The sequence below is a fragment of the Megalops cyprinoides genome, chromosome 12, assembly GCF_013368585.1.
Source record: "Megalops cyprinoides isolate fMegCyp1 chromosome 12, fMegCyp1.pri, whole genome shotgun sequence".
NCBI lineage: Eukaryota > Metazoa > Chordata > Actinopteri > Elopiformes > Megalopidae > Megalops > Megalops cyprinoides.
In genome coordinates, this window is record NC_050594.1 from 29,159,529 (window position 1) to 29,175,101 (window position 15,573).

Genomic DNA, 15,573 nt, shown 5'->3' on the forward strand with positions numbered 1-15,573 from the left:
TTCCAGCAGGATGTTTGTGGCTATGAAATGTGAGATGTATTTTTTTTTTACCCTGTAAATCAAAAGCAGACCCAAAATAAAAAGCTCCAACTAATTTTTTTGGTAGAATGGTAAAGCTGCATGATTGTTTCTCTGGACAACACCGCAGAGGCACCAAGGCTCACACCTCCCGTTTAACCACTGCTCCCTTCACCAGATACATCCCTGAAGCTCCAGGCTTTTTTCTCAACCTACCAGAGAGGAGTAAATTCAACTCTATAGATGTGAAGAAATACGGAATACGGAAGGGGACTGTTCGCCCCTCGCAATTCTGTGTGAGCACTCTGCCATCCATCCTGCATTTCACTTAATTTCAGTTCATTTCAAGAGGCTCCTGGTAGCGCATTTTGTGTGTTCCTTGCAATAAAAGTCATCCCCGTGTTCTCTCTGTCACCACAGTGCCCCACAGAATCTTTAATCTGGGACGAAACCCTTCTTTCCAGAGAGGAGCTCTTTATGGGCTTCAGTGTGCTTCGGTCCTGTGTAGATGCTCTTTGTAATGAAATTACCTCAAACAATAACTGCTTAATAGGCACGTAATTGAAATGTAGCCAGTGGGTCTGGCATCTGCTGTGCAAGGACTCGGGTGAGGTGTGTAAATGAACACAGTTTGACTGGGTCCAGCTGCCATCTCTCACCACTGTAAGATTTTTCTGGAAGACCAGTGTCCAGGTTCCATATGAGTGAGATTACAATGTGAATCGATGCACCATGTCTTTTCAGGGAATGCACCTGGCTGAGTAGATTGCTCATGTGTGCAAATCTCCACAGAGATACTTAATTACTTCTGTATGCTTCCTCCAACTTTTATATAACGCATGGACCTTAAACTAGTCTCAGATCAGAGCGAGAGCTGGAGCATACTTGACCTTGAGTAGCTGTGTGTGGTACTTGTAGCTGTCAGTTCTATACTGTGGGGGCTGGTGGTGGTGGGGGCCTATATGGGAGGTCGCTCTGGGGCTATGCGTACGTGCACAACATGAAGAAATTTGAAGGGAAAAAAAGCCAGTTGGTTCGGTACAAGTTTTGTTTTCCTGTCAGGAATAAAATTCAGCAGCTCTGGGACCTTGGGACGGTGGGCAGGCTGGGCGGCCGGGAGAAAGAGAACCTTTCAGCAGAGCTGTGTTTCTTTGGGGTGGGGGGTGGGGGGGTAATATGGGTGCTGCGACTGCTGGCTGGCTGGGCTGAAAGCACGTTCTGCGGCCACCTCTCTGTCTCCCCGGCTCTAATGCTACCCCCGTGCTCCTGAGCCCCAGTGAGTGGACTGGAACAGTAAAGAACAGTATGGCCTGCTCTGACTTCGCCTCCCTGAAAACAAGCCTCCTTTACAGGCTGCCCTCTGTACTCCTTCCCGCAGGCTGTGAGCTCCAGCAGGAGATGGAGAGGTGACACGCGGTGTTAAGGAGGGCGGCCTGTCATGTATCCCCATGTTACATCGATCACAATAACCTCAGCCACAGCTCGTCAGATCCATGTACCAATACCTATGGCACTGTGTTCATTATCAGAGCTGTCACCTGTTTGTGTTAATGGAGCAGGCTGAAGTGGGACCAGAATCAGCAATATTGTATAGGCAGTTATTTTATCACTATGTCACATTACATTTTGTCGCCTACAGACACTCTAATCCAGATGTGTATGTATAACATTATATTCACCTTGCTGACATCCAATAGATGCTTTCATCCAGAGCGACATATCTTCCTAATCATTAAGAAGCTTCATGTGTAGGTTTGTGTCATATTTCATAACTGGCACATTATTTTTCCTCAGCTTTTTCTTTCTGAAATGTTTTGTAAGAGGGAAAAATCTGTTGCTTTTTTATGTGAAATCACTGTACTTCAGTGTATTAAAAACCTTATAAATACTACAGGAGTTATTGCAATTTTACAGTGAAGCGTTAGAAATTGTCATTAAAAATGTATGCAAGCCACAAAATGTGAGAGGGCTAAGATGTAGATGGCACTCTACCAGGTGAGGGATATCATCACACAGACATGATATCATGTTCTATTCTTATCTCTTTGACTTCCATTGTTGTTTTGAAAATATCCATGTTTGTGTTCAAGACTACAACTGTTCTGTTCATCTTTGCTGCGTATGATTCCATTCCATTATATGTAGTCTGAAATATCACTCACAATTTTTCTGTATTTTAAAACACCACTTTATTAAAATGTGTGCAAACCTTACATCTACATATAGCATATACCCTTTGCACGCACTTACACAGTGTTATATTTTTATATGTGAATCTTGCAGTTTAAAATCTTTCTGTGATTTAAATTTAATTAAGGTAAACAGTCCTTGAAAGTCACAGCATTTAGTTCAAATTCAAACCCTTCATTGTTCATTGATTGTTTGTAATTGTCTAGATGGGACACACTACTTACCGCAAGCAAGTAAGACAACTCAAATGGGGTGACTAGCTAAATATGTGAGGGAGAGGGGGTACAATGGATTCCCACTGGGGGGTGCAAATAATTTTCCCACTTCAAAAAAAGAAACTGTGCTCTTAAAATGGCTCACTTCCTGACAGGCAGTTTAGATGCCAGATTCTAGTGGCCAAGCCGAACACCATATATCATGTACAATAGTGGCTTAAGATTTATGGTGAATTGTGGTTTGGACAACCACATCACAGCTTGCAATATCTCATCATGTGTTTGACATCTTATATAACAACAGGCAAGATGAGTGCAGTTATCCGTTGGAGATTTTGGTTATTAAATGCTAAACGGAATATTATAAATAAATGATGTTACATAGTATACACAAGTCTGATATTACACACATACCTATACATCTGTAATTTTAATGGAATTTCAATTGAAAGTTTTTTGAAACTGGGTACCCAAGTTAAAAATGAGTATTAAGACAATGCGATTATGAAATAAGGAAAATCTATGATTCCAAAGTAAGGAAAGTTCAAAAGCATCAGACAGGAAAAAAATATTTATAAAAATGCTTGATATTTTGATATTTAAATGATAAAAAAATGTAAAATAATAATGCAGTAGTGAATATTCTGTTCTATATACAAAAACATACTTATTTGCTGCAAATTACATACCTTGAAGTGCGTTGGCTTATTGCGGACAGGTACTTGGGTCAGTCTTTCTACAAGTGTATTTATGTTTGATTTCCTCTAAGCTTGGCAGCGATCTTAAAGTTGAGGGGTTTTAGCGTTAAACCATAGGTGCAGTCCAGTGTGAGATCTTGTTTGGGGCAATTCTCAAAGCTGCACTGGTGGAGCAATATGGCAGAGCAGAGAAACACTTCAACCTTAGCGATCTGGTCACCGATGCATCTTCGCTTCCCTGTGGAGAAGATCATGACACTGCTGGTCAGGTCCTTGTCAAGGATGCCATTTTCATCCAAGAACCTGGAGGGGTTGAAGACATGGGGGTCCTTCCATTTCTGAGGGTCGTGGTTGACGGACCACTGGTTGATGAACACCACAGTGTCCTTGGGGATGTGGACACCCTGGATGGTGACATCTGAGGTGGTGGAGTGGGGAATGGTGACGGGCACAAAGCTGGTGAAGCGCATGGTCTCGTAGATGAAGGCATCGAGGTAAGCCAGGCTGCTCTTGTCCTCCATGGATGGAAGCCTGTCTCGTCCCACAACTTTGTCAATTTGCTCTTGGAGTTTGGCTTGAATGTGAGGGTATTTGACCAACAGCAGCAGGATCCAGTGCAAGGCAGTGGAAACCGTGTCTAGACCAGCACCAATCAGATCTGAGACAGTCCCCTCTGTGTGAGCCCCAGTCAGTCCTGTCTCTCTCTCCGCCCTGTCGATGACCCCAATTATGGCATCACTCATGTCTCTTGTTACCTCAGGGTTGTACGTTTCCCTGTGCTCCACCACCTTGTCTTTCACAAAAGCGAAGAATTCTTTATTCAGGTCTTTGAAGCTCTGGAAGACACTACGCACAGGATTGGGGAAAGACTGTAGCCATGGCATGACGTCCACCAGGCTGCCGGCACCTACTGTCTGCCCAAATTTGTCCACTTTTCCCAGGAGAATTCTGAACTCTCTGTCATTGTGTCCATAACGTTTCCCAAAGCAGAGGGCACAGATCACATTAGCAGCAGCAACTGTCAGTTCATGAGAGGGGTTGAAATACTGTCCATCTGCACTGAGTCTCAGGAAAGTCTGAACAAGATCCAAAGCTTCTCCAACAATATGCTGCTCAAATGCTCTCTTGGTCTGGCTGTTTGCTGAAGAGAAAGCCCTGATGGTGGACTGAGCAATTCTGCGATGCATCTTCCACTGTTTGCTGTAGTTGGTGAATGTCATGCTGTTTCCACCTGACACTACTTGAAAGGACACGAAATTTGGCCTCCCTGCAAACTCTGTGCTGTGCTGTGTCAAAGCTTGGCGGATCGCAGTGCCTCCGTTCAGCACTACAATGTCGTTGCAGCCGAGCCGTATCTGGTAGATGTCACCGTACTTCTTGGCCAGTTTGGAGAAAGTGATGTGGGGCATTTGCCCCAGCTGCATGGCGTTACCCACCACCGGCCACGGGAAGGGGCCAGGCAGCCTCCTCTTGTGCCTGAGGTTCCTGACCCACAGGCAGGCTTCCAGGCAGAACAGGAAGATGAAGGAGGCGACGAGAGCCGGCTGGATCTGACTGCTCCACTCCTTGATGATGCTGCTGCCCTTACCTCCAAACTCTGTGTCCCACAGAGACATGGTGCTCAACTGCTCCTGGAGTGTGGCACAATATTCAGATTTGATCTATGACTTTAATCTACATTTACTATTGTCCAGGTCTTATTTTTCCTACGAGTATGAAAGCGAGCATGAAACGGTTTAGTCGTCCTGAAGTCTTTAGCCTGTTTAAGGAAGAGTGGAGACGTAGGAGTCAGATCATTAATTAATGTCTGTAAATGAAGACGTTATCCAAGCAATGAACCAAGGTTTCAGACATCAACCAGATGCTCCCCCTCCTCTATCCCTCCCTGACTTGCGAAATGAGCCGTATCAGGTTGAGTGGTGTGTGATGTTGTGGTGTCTGCCTTCAGATGACCAGATCAGAGGAATGCAGTTTGCAGCCTTGACACTCTCCCTTATATATCTCTGTATTTGAAAGGGGCAGGGACTTAACAGGGACTTATTACCATTCTCCTCCCATTGTGGCTGTACTGCAGACCCCAGGATCCCCATTCATCTGTTACAGGATCTCCTTCCAGCACCATGTCAGTCTTTCTCAGGCTGGGAACTCGCTGGAGAGCTAGAGTAAATATCTGTGACCAGTATTGTCCTGAAGCCAAGCGGTGCAACAGTAGGAGCTGTGAGGGTGGAAAGAGCAGCCAGAGGGAGGTGACTGCCAATATATTTAATATTTATTTTATAAAGGTGTGTGTTCATGTATGTGTGCGAATGTGTGTGTACACACACACACATATATATATGTATAGTTTGTATAAGATCACAGATTGTTTTTTTTTATTAAAAGTTTTCATATCTTACAGCGCACTTTGTATAAATGTACACATGAACAGAGATTTTCAGTCCACTGTTTGGTAAATGGCATCATGTTAAACTTACACACTTTTAAACTTAAGGGATGCTCCTCGGATCAACTGCGCAATTTTTGTTATGTTTGGCTTTTCTACTTCATATTGTTTTTCTGTTGTTGTTGTTTTGATTTTTTAATATTGCCACTTTAATTAGGAACCTGTCAGGTTGGAAAGGGAACTGTAGCTATGATTTGGCAGTTCTTCTAGTAAGTTTTTTTCAATAGATATTCAGCCTAACATGGTTGCATGCTGTCTACAAATTTTGGTGGGTGGACAGATATTTAATAAACTGATTTTCATTTAGCAAACATAAGTGTATGGAGCAACTTCTCATAAATCCAATCCAATGACACTCAGGAATAACAATATTTATCCATATATATCTTCTTTGGGCTGTGTGTTGCTTTGTATACTGTATATATATATATGAAATATCCATTCTTTCTTTGAAATATGCTCTGTGAACATTTCCATATGAGTTTAGAGAGCTATATAAAATAACATTTGATTCAGTTTAGTGGATTGATCTGAAGTATTTGGAATAATTAATTGTCATGTCTAAATACAATGTCTACTCACCTCCATTGTACATTTCAGCTCATTCCTAAGTTCTTTTTGTTCCATTCTTACCTATGGAAATTGTATTTGCATTTTCCCAAATTCCTGTTCCAGTCTCCTCATCAGGAAACAAATCAAAGTCATGGTTCCAAGCCTGCAGAGTAGCATAAGTATTTGCTTTAGGGTTTGGACAGAGCACTGTATAAAAACCTCCAGTCACAGTCCTAGCAGACTGTCTCTGGAAATCTGTTCTGTTCAATGGAGATAAACCCCTGCCAAACCTTGCAAGCACCAAAAGAAATGTTGCTTAGGTTAAATAGGTTTGGACAATAGTTATTCGAATGATAGTTTGTCCACATTTATGGATTTGTCCCTGCAACCTTCTTTTTACAACCTGTTCTTGCCATCCATACTGAATCCCATATATGTTGTATGTAACATTTTATCTCTCAGTTTGTAGAAGGTCACAGGAATGATAGCTAGACCATAATGGTAAATCGACATAACATGTATTGTATGTAAAAACCATCCGTTTTTGGGAAATCACTGCTTTCACAATGTGTTATAAAAGTCTTGTGTTAAGCTGCTGAAGCTGTAATGACAATGAAGTAATGGTTGTTTTGAAGGGGTCTGTAAATAGATATATCTGATAATATAATTCCTATGATATGAATAGATTACATATTTCTGAAAAGTAAAAGAATGTGGTAAAAAAGGTACATTAAATTGTTGGCATAGTTTTTGGGATTAAAGTGTGATGAAATGTATTTGATATGTATAATCAAAAGCGCGATTTCATATTCACATCATATACTTGGCTACTGATTTAAATATAGATTGCATCAATTAATATCGATCCCTCTTTTACAGAATCAAAGGAAGATTAGTAAACAATATTATTTTGATAAGGATGGCAATAATTGAGAGGAAAATACTGTATACTGAACTCACTTTATTCATTTTGAAATAAAACATCATATCAGTTTATATAAATAAATATAAATGTATTTCTAAATATATGCAAGTATATATTAGTGTTACATCATCAACAAAGCACAAAAATGAAAGCAGTGGCTTTAATGTGCTAATATAGTATGTATTTACTTGAGTTAAAAATATCTATACAGAAATACATGGGAATATATTTAGTAAATGAGATGATACAATACTTAGAATTGTGGCTGTGGTCAGACAACAGTGGTAAAAAAACAGAGGCTATGCCCATAACATCAGTAATAGGGCTTCATAAAGAAACAAAGAACTGGCATAATGGATTTTAAAAAGGAGTTTAAAATGGGCTCAACTGAAATTCAAATCTCACTTAAATCTGATTGCTGTGGGGTAGGAGTGGTGGCGGTGGTGTGTGTGTGTGTGTGTGTGTGTGTGTGTGTGTGTGTTGGGGGGAGTCTTTGTTCTGTACTAAATTTAATCCACAATACATTGCTTCCCACATCAAAAAATGAGGAATTTTGAAAATAAGCTGTCTTGCCTGTTGTTGACTATGTAGTCCTAATAAAGGCAGGAGACATGTAGAGCCAGCCATGCTAACAAACTTTCTCTGTTCTTAGAACACTTTGTACAGAGTTTTTTTTTCCAGGGTTCAGGCTACAGTAAATGGAATGACGCCCGTTTGCAAAAAGCATATATTTTTTTCAGACGAGTGAAACACTGGTTCATGTATATTTCACCCTCAATGCGTTCTTCACCTTTCAGCTTTGCCCTACACATTCTCATATCCTTCACCACTATATGACAGGTGACTCCAAACATTTAACAAGATACGACAAACTTGGGAAAAAGAAATGACATTGGGTTCAGTTAAGCTTGTGAAATACTCTCTCAGTGGAGCACATCAGATATAATTGGATGCTTTTTATTTTGGTACGGCTGTAAATCTTTTAAGACGACAGTGGCCTCAGTTCTAAAGTTACCTAGAAAGCAGTTCCTTGAAAATCCACAATTATTTGAAAATGTATTTTATTTTACAAAGTGAGAAAAATGTCAGCATGCACTTTTCTTATTACAACCATTAATTTTAACATCATTTTAAATGGTGGATCATGAGCGACAGTGCAGTTGAGGCATAATTAATATGATGCACTTCAAAGGAAATTTAGTCTTTTTCTGTATGTTAAGCCATCAAAGTTAATGTGGAAACAATTAATTTGTCTGTCTTGAGAGGTGCCACAATGCTAAATGTTGCTGGTGCTTCTTGTGTGGCAGACCTGAAAGTTGTAGCTTCTGTGAGTCCTGTGTGAAACTGGTAGGGTGGCAGGTAGCAGAGCGCTTTCAGCGATGACGTCACACCCCGAGACTTTGTTAACTAGCGCCATTGCCTATGGAGCTAGGGGCAAATTGCCTTTAGCATAACTGGTAACTATGCTGGTGGTAAGAGTTTAGTTCTGCCAAAGATGCTAGGGGTTCAGATCTCACTCATGGAGGTGCTGACCTCTTTCACGCTGGTTATCTTGGAACCTCATGTAGCACTCCCTTATGAGATGCACGGCAGCCATTTTTCACCATAGCACTCTTTAAACAGTGTAGTGGTGAAAAGGTAAGGACCTGTTTTGCCAGTTGAACTGGTGAATGATTACAACAGCCACTTTGATAGGGTGAGACTGGAAATTTGGCCATGGAACCCAGGCGACATCATTGCTCTTTGTGCCATGGGAATTCAGTTACCCTAGTGGGTGAGGACTTACATTGATTTCACCATGTGAAGTTGCCAAAAACATGCATGCTAATGGAAGTACTTCCTCAGTGCAGGTCACTGATAAGAGTTATGTGTGCTTCTTTTTGTTACAGTTTTTGCCCATATAAGAAAAAAAGTAACCTTTTTTTTAAAAAAAAACTGAGAGGTAACACTTGAATTACTAATTACATTGTTTCTTGAAAATAAATAATTTTGAAAGATATTCAAGTGAAACTAATCACCAGACTATCTTCTTCAAGGAGTGCAAATGTGTAATCAATGTAACACCTGTCTTTAGTGTTTTCCTATACAACATACTTAAGGCTAGTCTAGGAACATGTCATTGCTCATGATACAGGTGTATGGGTTTCTCAACGGATCTTTTTTCATTTTAAGTTTGGTCTAGTGTGATGGCCTTTGTAGTGAGCTTTTCTGAGGGGTCATGGTATGGCACACTCCACTGCAACATGCAAGTGTTGAATAATGAAGAATTACATAACAGTATGTCCTTTGAATAACACCAGTTTATTCACAACAGATGCAGCTTATTTCATGAAGTACAAAACCACATATGAATTTGCTTTGTGATAAATGTTCTGCAGAGACATTCAACAAATTTGGGCACACAAGAGAGAACACAAGTCTATTTCTAAGTACAGCATTGTACTTCTCCTGAAGTTGTAATGGTGTAAGAAACAACATAGTACACTGGGAGTGTAAGCACAGGTGTATGTTACAAAGCATGTTCTTCAAACATGTAGAAACATTTATTGGGAATTATTTGTTTGGAGGCAGTAATATAAAGCCAGAAATACTTGGCCAAACAAAAATATGGGAAGGATAGGGGCAGGGTGTGGGGTAGTTTTTGGGGGTAGGGTGAAGGTTGGGGTTAGTGTGAGGGATAGGGGAAGTGACAGCTTCTTGCAAACAAATATTCCTGACTCCAAAGAGAAGAATCTTAGTGAATGCTCCCTTTTGCTTTGTGTATTTACCTTATACACACATTTGCTTTACCATTACAGGCTATGTGCTAACCATGATTGAATATGGATCACTGGAATGTTTGTAATTTTGGACAGACTTCATAAAACATTACAAATAAACAAATTCAGGTTAAAGTTATGATTCTTTCCCGTCAGCAATACTTCCTTTCATTTTAATCCAGAACACCATGTGTTGTTTGCTTTTATTTACAGTAGATGGTGAATTTCAGTTCATTTCATCTATTATTTTCAGTTGCTACACAGACCTTCCATACTTATACAAAATATATGTCTATTTACAAAGAAATTCTTTAGTGACTGTTTTATGTGAAATGGGTAAATACATCAGTACATCTGCATCATTATAAGGGTAATTCAACAAGTCCTCAAGATGTCAGTCCAATCAATTCTTAAAATTCAGATGATGCTTTATTCACACACACATTGACAAGATAAATACTGTGATACATATTTATAATGACAATTGCTGAATATTTCAAAAGGTATTTAATTACTTGTATAACTTCATATATAATTCCTGCAGTTATTTTATCAGGTGCACATGCAGGGCAGTGAATATAAAGTACACTCAACACAATACTTATGAAAAATCAAAATTATTCTTCACGGTGGCATGGTGAACATGTTTATAGAACCATTTTGAGAAGCCCTGAAACTTCACTGATTGATAGTACAGTATCACACTTCACAGATAATGCCCCCCCCCCCCCTGCACAAATTGGATCTCACCCCCCTAACAGCACAATCTTTCCATTTTTTACTAAATCTTTGCTGTGAAGCAACTCTTAACTACCTTTTTACAAAAATAAACTTCATAAATTGTGTTTGAATAAGAATTAAATATTAAATATGAAATCTTAACAATGGTGTTCAGTGCAGGTTCATCTTGACCAAGGGTTAAACCATTTGTTAATACTTACTGTTAAATGGCATCAGTTTGTCTCTGGCAAATTTACAGTCTTTTCTGGCCTTGAGTCACTAGATTGGAGTAAGACAATTCCTAGCTTTTCATGCTGGTGAGACTAAGCCTAGAAACTTTCCCCTGAGCTTTGCGGAGATCGAGTGGTGTAAAGGTTTCAGTGTTAAGCCATAGGAGCAGTCCAAGCTTATTTCCTGGGAGGGGTTGCTCTCAAAGCTGCACTGGTGCAGCAAGATGGCAGAGAACAGAAATATTTCAACCTTGGCAATCTGGTCACCGATGCATCTTCGCTTCCCTATGGAGAAGATCATGACGCTGCTGGTCAGGTCCTTGTCAAGGGCGCCATTTTCATCCAAGAACCTGGAGGGGTTGAAGACATGGGGGTCCTTCCATTTCTGAGGGTCGTGGTTGACGGACCACTGGTTGATGAACACCACAGTGTCCTTGGGGATGTGGACACCCTGGATGGTGACATCTGAGGTGGTGGAGTGGGGAATGGTGACGGGCACAAAGCTGGTGAAGCGCATGGTCTCGTAGATGAAGGCATCGAGGTAAGCCAGGCTGCTCTTGTCCTCCATGGATGGAAGCCTGTCTCGTCCCACAACTTTGTCAATTTGCTCTTGGAGTTTGGCTTGGATGTGAGGGTATTTGACCAACAGCAGCAGGATCCACTGCAGGACTGTTGACATTGTGTCTTGTCCAGCACCAATAAGGTCTGTAACAGTTCCTTCAACAAAGTCTTTAGACAGTTCATTTTCTTCTCCATGTTCAATAACACCAATTATGGCATCGCTCATGTCTCGGGTTACCTCAGGGTTGTATGTTTCTCTGTGCTGGATCACCTTGTCTTTCACAAAGGTGAAAAACTCCTCATTCAGCTCTTTGAAATTTTGGTAGATGCTGCGCACTGGGTTTGGGAAAGACTGTAGCCATGGCATGACGTCCACAAGACTGCCGGCACCTACTGTCTCTCCAAATTTGTCCACTCTACTCAGGAGAGTTCTGAACTCTAAGTCATCATGTCCATAACGCTTCCCAAAGCAGAGGGCACAGATCACATTAGCAGCAGCAACTGTCAGTTCATGAGAGGGGTTGAAATACCGTCCATCTGCACTGAGTCTCAGGAAAGTCTGAACAAGATCCAAAGCTTCTCCAACAATATGCTGCTCAAATGCTCTCTTGGTCTGGCTGTTTGCTGAAGAGAAAGCTCTGATGGTGGACTGAGCAATTCTGCGATGCTTCTTCCACTGTTTGCTGTAGTTGCTGAATGTCATGCTTTTGCCTCCAGAAATCATCTGAAAAGAGATGAAATTTGGTCGCCCTGCAAACTCAGTGCTATGTTGGATCAGTGCCTGGCGGATCGCAGTGTCTCCGTTCAGCACTACAATGTCGTTGCAGCCGAGTCGAATCTGGTACACATTACCGTACTTTTTGGCCAGTTTGGAGAAAGTGATGTGGGGCATTTGCCCCAGCTGCATGGCGTTACCCACCACTGGCCAGGGGAAGGGGCCAGGCAGCCTCCTCTTGTGCCTGAGGTTCCTGACCCACAGGCAGGCTTCCAGGCAGAACAGGAAGATGAAGGAGGCGACGAGAGCCGGCTGGACCTGACCGCTCCACTCCTTGATGATGCTGCTGCCCTTCACTCCAAACTCTGTGTCCCACAGAGCCATGGTGCTGGGTTACCTCTGCTTTTTTATGTTCAGAAATTAATGCTGATATCAAGGAAAAATGATCATGTAGGAAGAATTCTAAAAATGAAATAAACAGCTGTTTGCAAAAAAAAAAAAAAAATTCACAGATTATTGAGAGTAGGATTTAAGAGGTAGCTTGCAGATTCAAGTTCAAAGTCAATTGATGCACAAACATGAAAATGAGTCAATGCTTGAAAAAAATTAAGTTTCTGTTTCCCTTAATGAAATTTCAGGATCTTATGTAGATGCCATACAATATGCTCTGTATTCCTAAGCAGACATGGTCAGCTTCCAGTCCAAGTGCAAAGCTAAGCCCCGGCAGTGCATGCGTTTTGTCGCATTCAAACAGGATTTTTTTTTTCTAAGTTTCTTCTTCTTCTCTAAGTTCAGACTTCGCAATAGTCGGTTAAGCTATACCTCTGTTGCTTATATATGTTAGTGGACTCGGGGGCCGGACTCAGCGTTATTATCATACTCCTCCCATTGTGGTAGCCCCGGAGACCCCATTACATTATCTCTTTCCTGTTGGGCTTCAGAGCGCGTTGCGAGACAAAGCGCGAGAGCGACCGCAGAGGTAAAAAAAAAAAAAAAGCAACTGGCGACAACTCAAGCGAGTGGTGACTGAAGAGGTAGCAGTTTATAGGGGACACGCGTGGGGAGAGAATGGGGAGTTTCATAGGTTTCAGGATTATCTGGGAAATGAGTTGATTTGTAAACTTTGAAGACTTTCTGCCGTATTTCGGAATACTAAGCCCATACGGTTTGTTTTCTTTGCCGTTTTGTGAACGACTTGTGTTTATGTATTTAACTGAAACGTAAGCATTCGTAGAGGTATATTTTGCTTGTGTGCATGCTGTAAGTAAATTTGTATTGTGAATGTGTAAAAGATTCGTTAACAAGTCAAACGGCTTGGTTATGGGAATTCACGGTGCAGGAACACATGTGCACTTTATACGCATATAAACAAAACTTGAAACTGTTGGTGTTATTTACCCCTGAAGGCAATACGTCAATAAAACTATAAATCAATGCCAATAAAATTTTACATGGCACACTATTTCATGTGTTTTGTTAGTTGAATCTGGTGAGGATGGTGAATGAGAAATCCTCTTATTTTTGATGTATTCTGTTACATCCATCTCTGTGGGATGGGGAATTGGGAATTTTAAGAAGTAAGCATACGCCAGTAGTGCGTGAAGGCAGCATAGTGTATGTGCTATTGATAACGGAAAGGGATCTGAAGAAGTAAATGCTAACATGAAAACTTTTAGTTTTGCTTTGTTGCTAACTGATGAAATGTCACTTTTCAAAGTGCAATTAATATACCACTCCACATTCCGAATTCATCTGTAATACACACAGCAATAAAAATGTCAAACACTTTGACTGCCAGCTTTTTTACACACGTGTACCCTTTAGTAATATAAAGGTTGTATATGGAATTCTATAATCAGAATACCATACGACTGATTCTCATTAATTTCTTCAGGAACTTTTTTGCGCGCCAGGGGTTTAATGAGAAATAATACCATTGCTCGTGATTTTTGTTTTCGTTTTGGTGTAAGTGTTGTTCCTGTTGGTCAGCTTTGTGAAAAAACCATGCTAAATTCCGGAGAGATATTCACTGATAAAATAACTGAATGATACCAGGTCGCAATTTAGGATTATTAATGAAGTAAAATTGTATGTTATTGGATGCCAAACATATCGGAGTGTACGAACACAGGCGTTTGAGCTTAATATATAAAAACTGACCTTGTTCTATGAATTCCGTTTTTGGTGAATTGGAGTGGGGAACGATTATGACCGCACGCCTGCGATTCGATTCCGTAAAATGTATGCGTAGCTGTATGTAAACGAGTCAGGTGTTCGTTATCAGCTGATATTCTTTTATAAGGATGAGGTCAGCATTTGTGATTCAGGGAATTGTAGGTCTACAGTTGCTACGGAGATCAGGAAAACAAGCTTGTTTGGGATCCCCTAAGAGTGATCAGTCACTGACAGCCTGCATTCCCTTGCAGCTTGTGCTACTGCTCAATGAGGTTCACGGAGGGGTATACAGGCGGGAGAACTTTGGGGACTCCATACATTTTGCTAAGTGCCGGGAGGATTTTAGTACAGTAAGTCTGCCTCGAAGGGTACCCTCGAAGGGCCGAAAAAAAAAAAAAAAACATCAAAAGTTACCCCATTAACTGTGATCTGTTTTGGAAGATGAAAGTCTTAGGCTTTTATATAAAGTTTGGTGGGTATAAAAAAACTAGAGAGATCTGATTTTTGAAACATTCATTTCAAAGTGGAATCTCACTAGTTTATCTATACACGCCATTTATACCAGAGTGGATTACGCAAATCTAATCACAATGCATTTGATAATAATCTAATCTACTTTATAGTTGAGATACCTAGTTAGTCAACTGGAGTTCAAGATTACATGATTTAATCTGTTGTATATATATGCATCATTTATACCAGAGTGGTTTACGCAAATGTAGTTACAATGCATCGGCTAATAATATGTCTCCTCAATAGTGAACTGAAGTTTAAGATTACATAATGTGTTGTATATCTGAGTAAGATATCAACTCAAATTGTTTAAAACGTCCAGGAGTGTGAATAATAATAATTATAATGTAGAAAAACTCAAGTGTTGTAAACTTCTGCAGATAAGATGATGCCATGCAAACGATATTGGGAAACGTAAGACGAAGAGAGAACCGCATCTCTCGTTTTCATTTTTTTTTATGATCCAGATACGGAGAAACAGGTGGAGGGCAGTGCAATACACTTTGGCTGTAAACAAAGTCAAAACATTGAATTGCTTCAGATGAAGCCAAAATATTTGATTGTTGATTTCTTTCAGCTTCCTCTCCAAGTTAAATAGCAAGGAAAATAACTGCTGTACGGTCCTGGTTGGGAGGGCATTGTGTTTGACAATCACAAATAGTTTGCTTCTACAGCATAGTTTTTCATCTTTTTAAGAGCTTTTCTCCCCCAAAATGAAAATAAACCCATCAGCACATAAATGCTATTTATAATTGATATCAGTGTATCCAGGGAGTCTCATTCCCCTTCATTTTGCCTTCTTTTGCAAGGCATTAGAGTGATTACAATATTGCATGTGAACCTTGTCTCTGTTATGTGA

General features: G+C 40.6%; 2 protein-coding genes across 2 annotated transcripts; both read right to left on the reverse strand.

Moving 5' to 3' along the window:
- Positions 1-3,131: 3,131 nt before the first annotated feature.
- LOC118786659 (cytochrome P450 1B1-like) lies at positions 3,132-5,069 on the reverse strand. Its single transcript, XM_036541868.1, has one exon. It carries the CDS (start codon positions 4,735-4,737, stop codon positions 3,172-3,174), a length of 1,566 nt encoding a protein of 521 aa, XP_036397761.1. The 5' UTR covers positions 4,738-5,069; the 3' UTR covers positions 3,132-3,171.
- Positions 5,070-10,378: 5,309 nt separating this feature from the next.
- Positions 10,379-12,498, reverse strand: LOC118786658 (cytochrome P450 1B1-like). Its single transcript, XM_036541866.1, has one exon. The coding sequence runs from the start codon at positions 12,408-12,410 to the stop codon at positions 10,830-10,832; it is 1,581 nt and encodes a 526-aa protein (XP_036397759.1). The 5' UTR covers positions 12,411-12,498; the 3' UTR covers positions 10,379-10,829.
- Between the last annotated feature and the right edge of the window lie 3,075 nt (positions 12,499-15,573).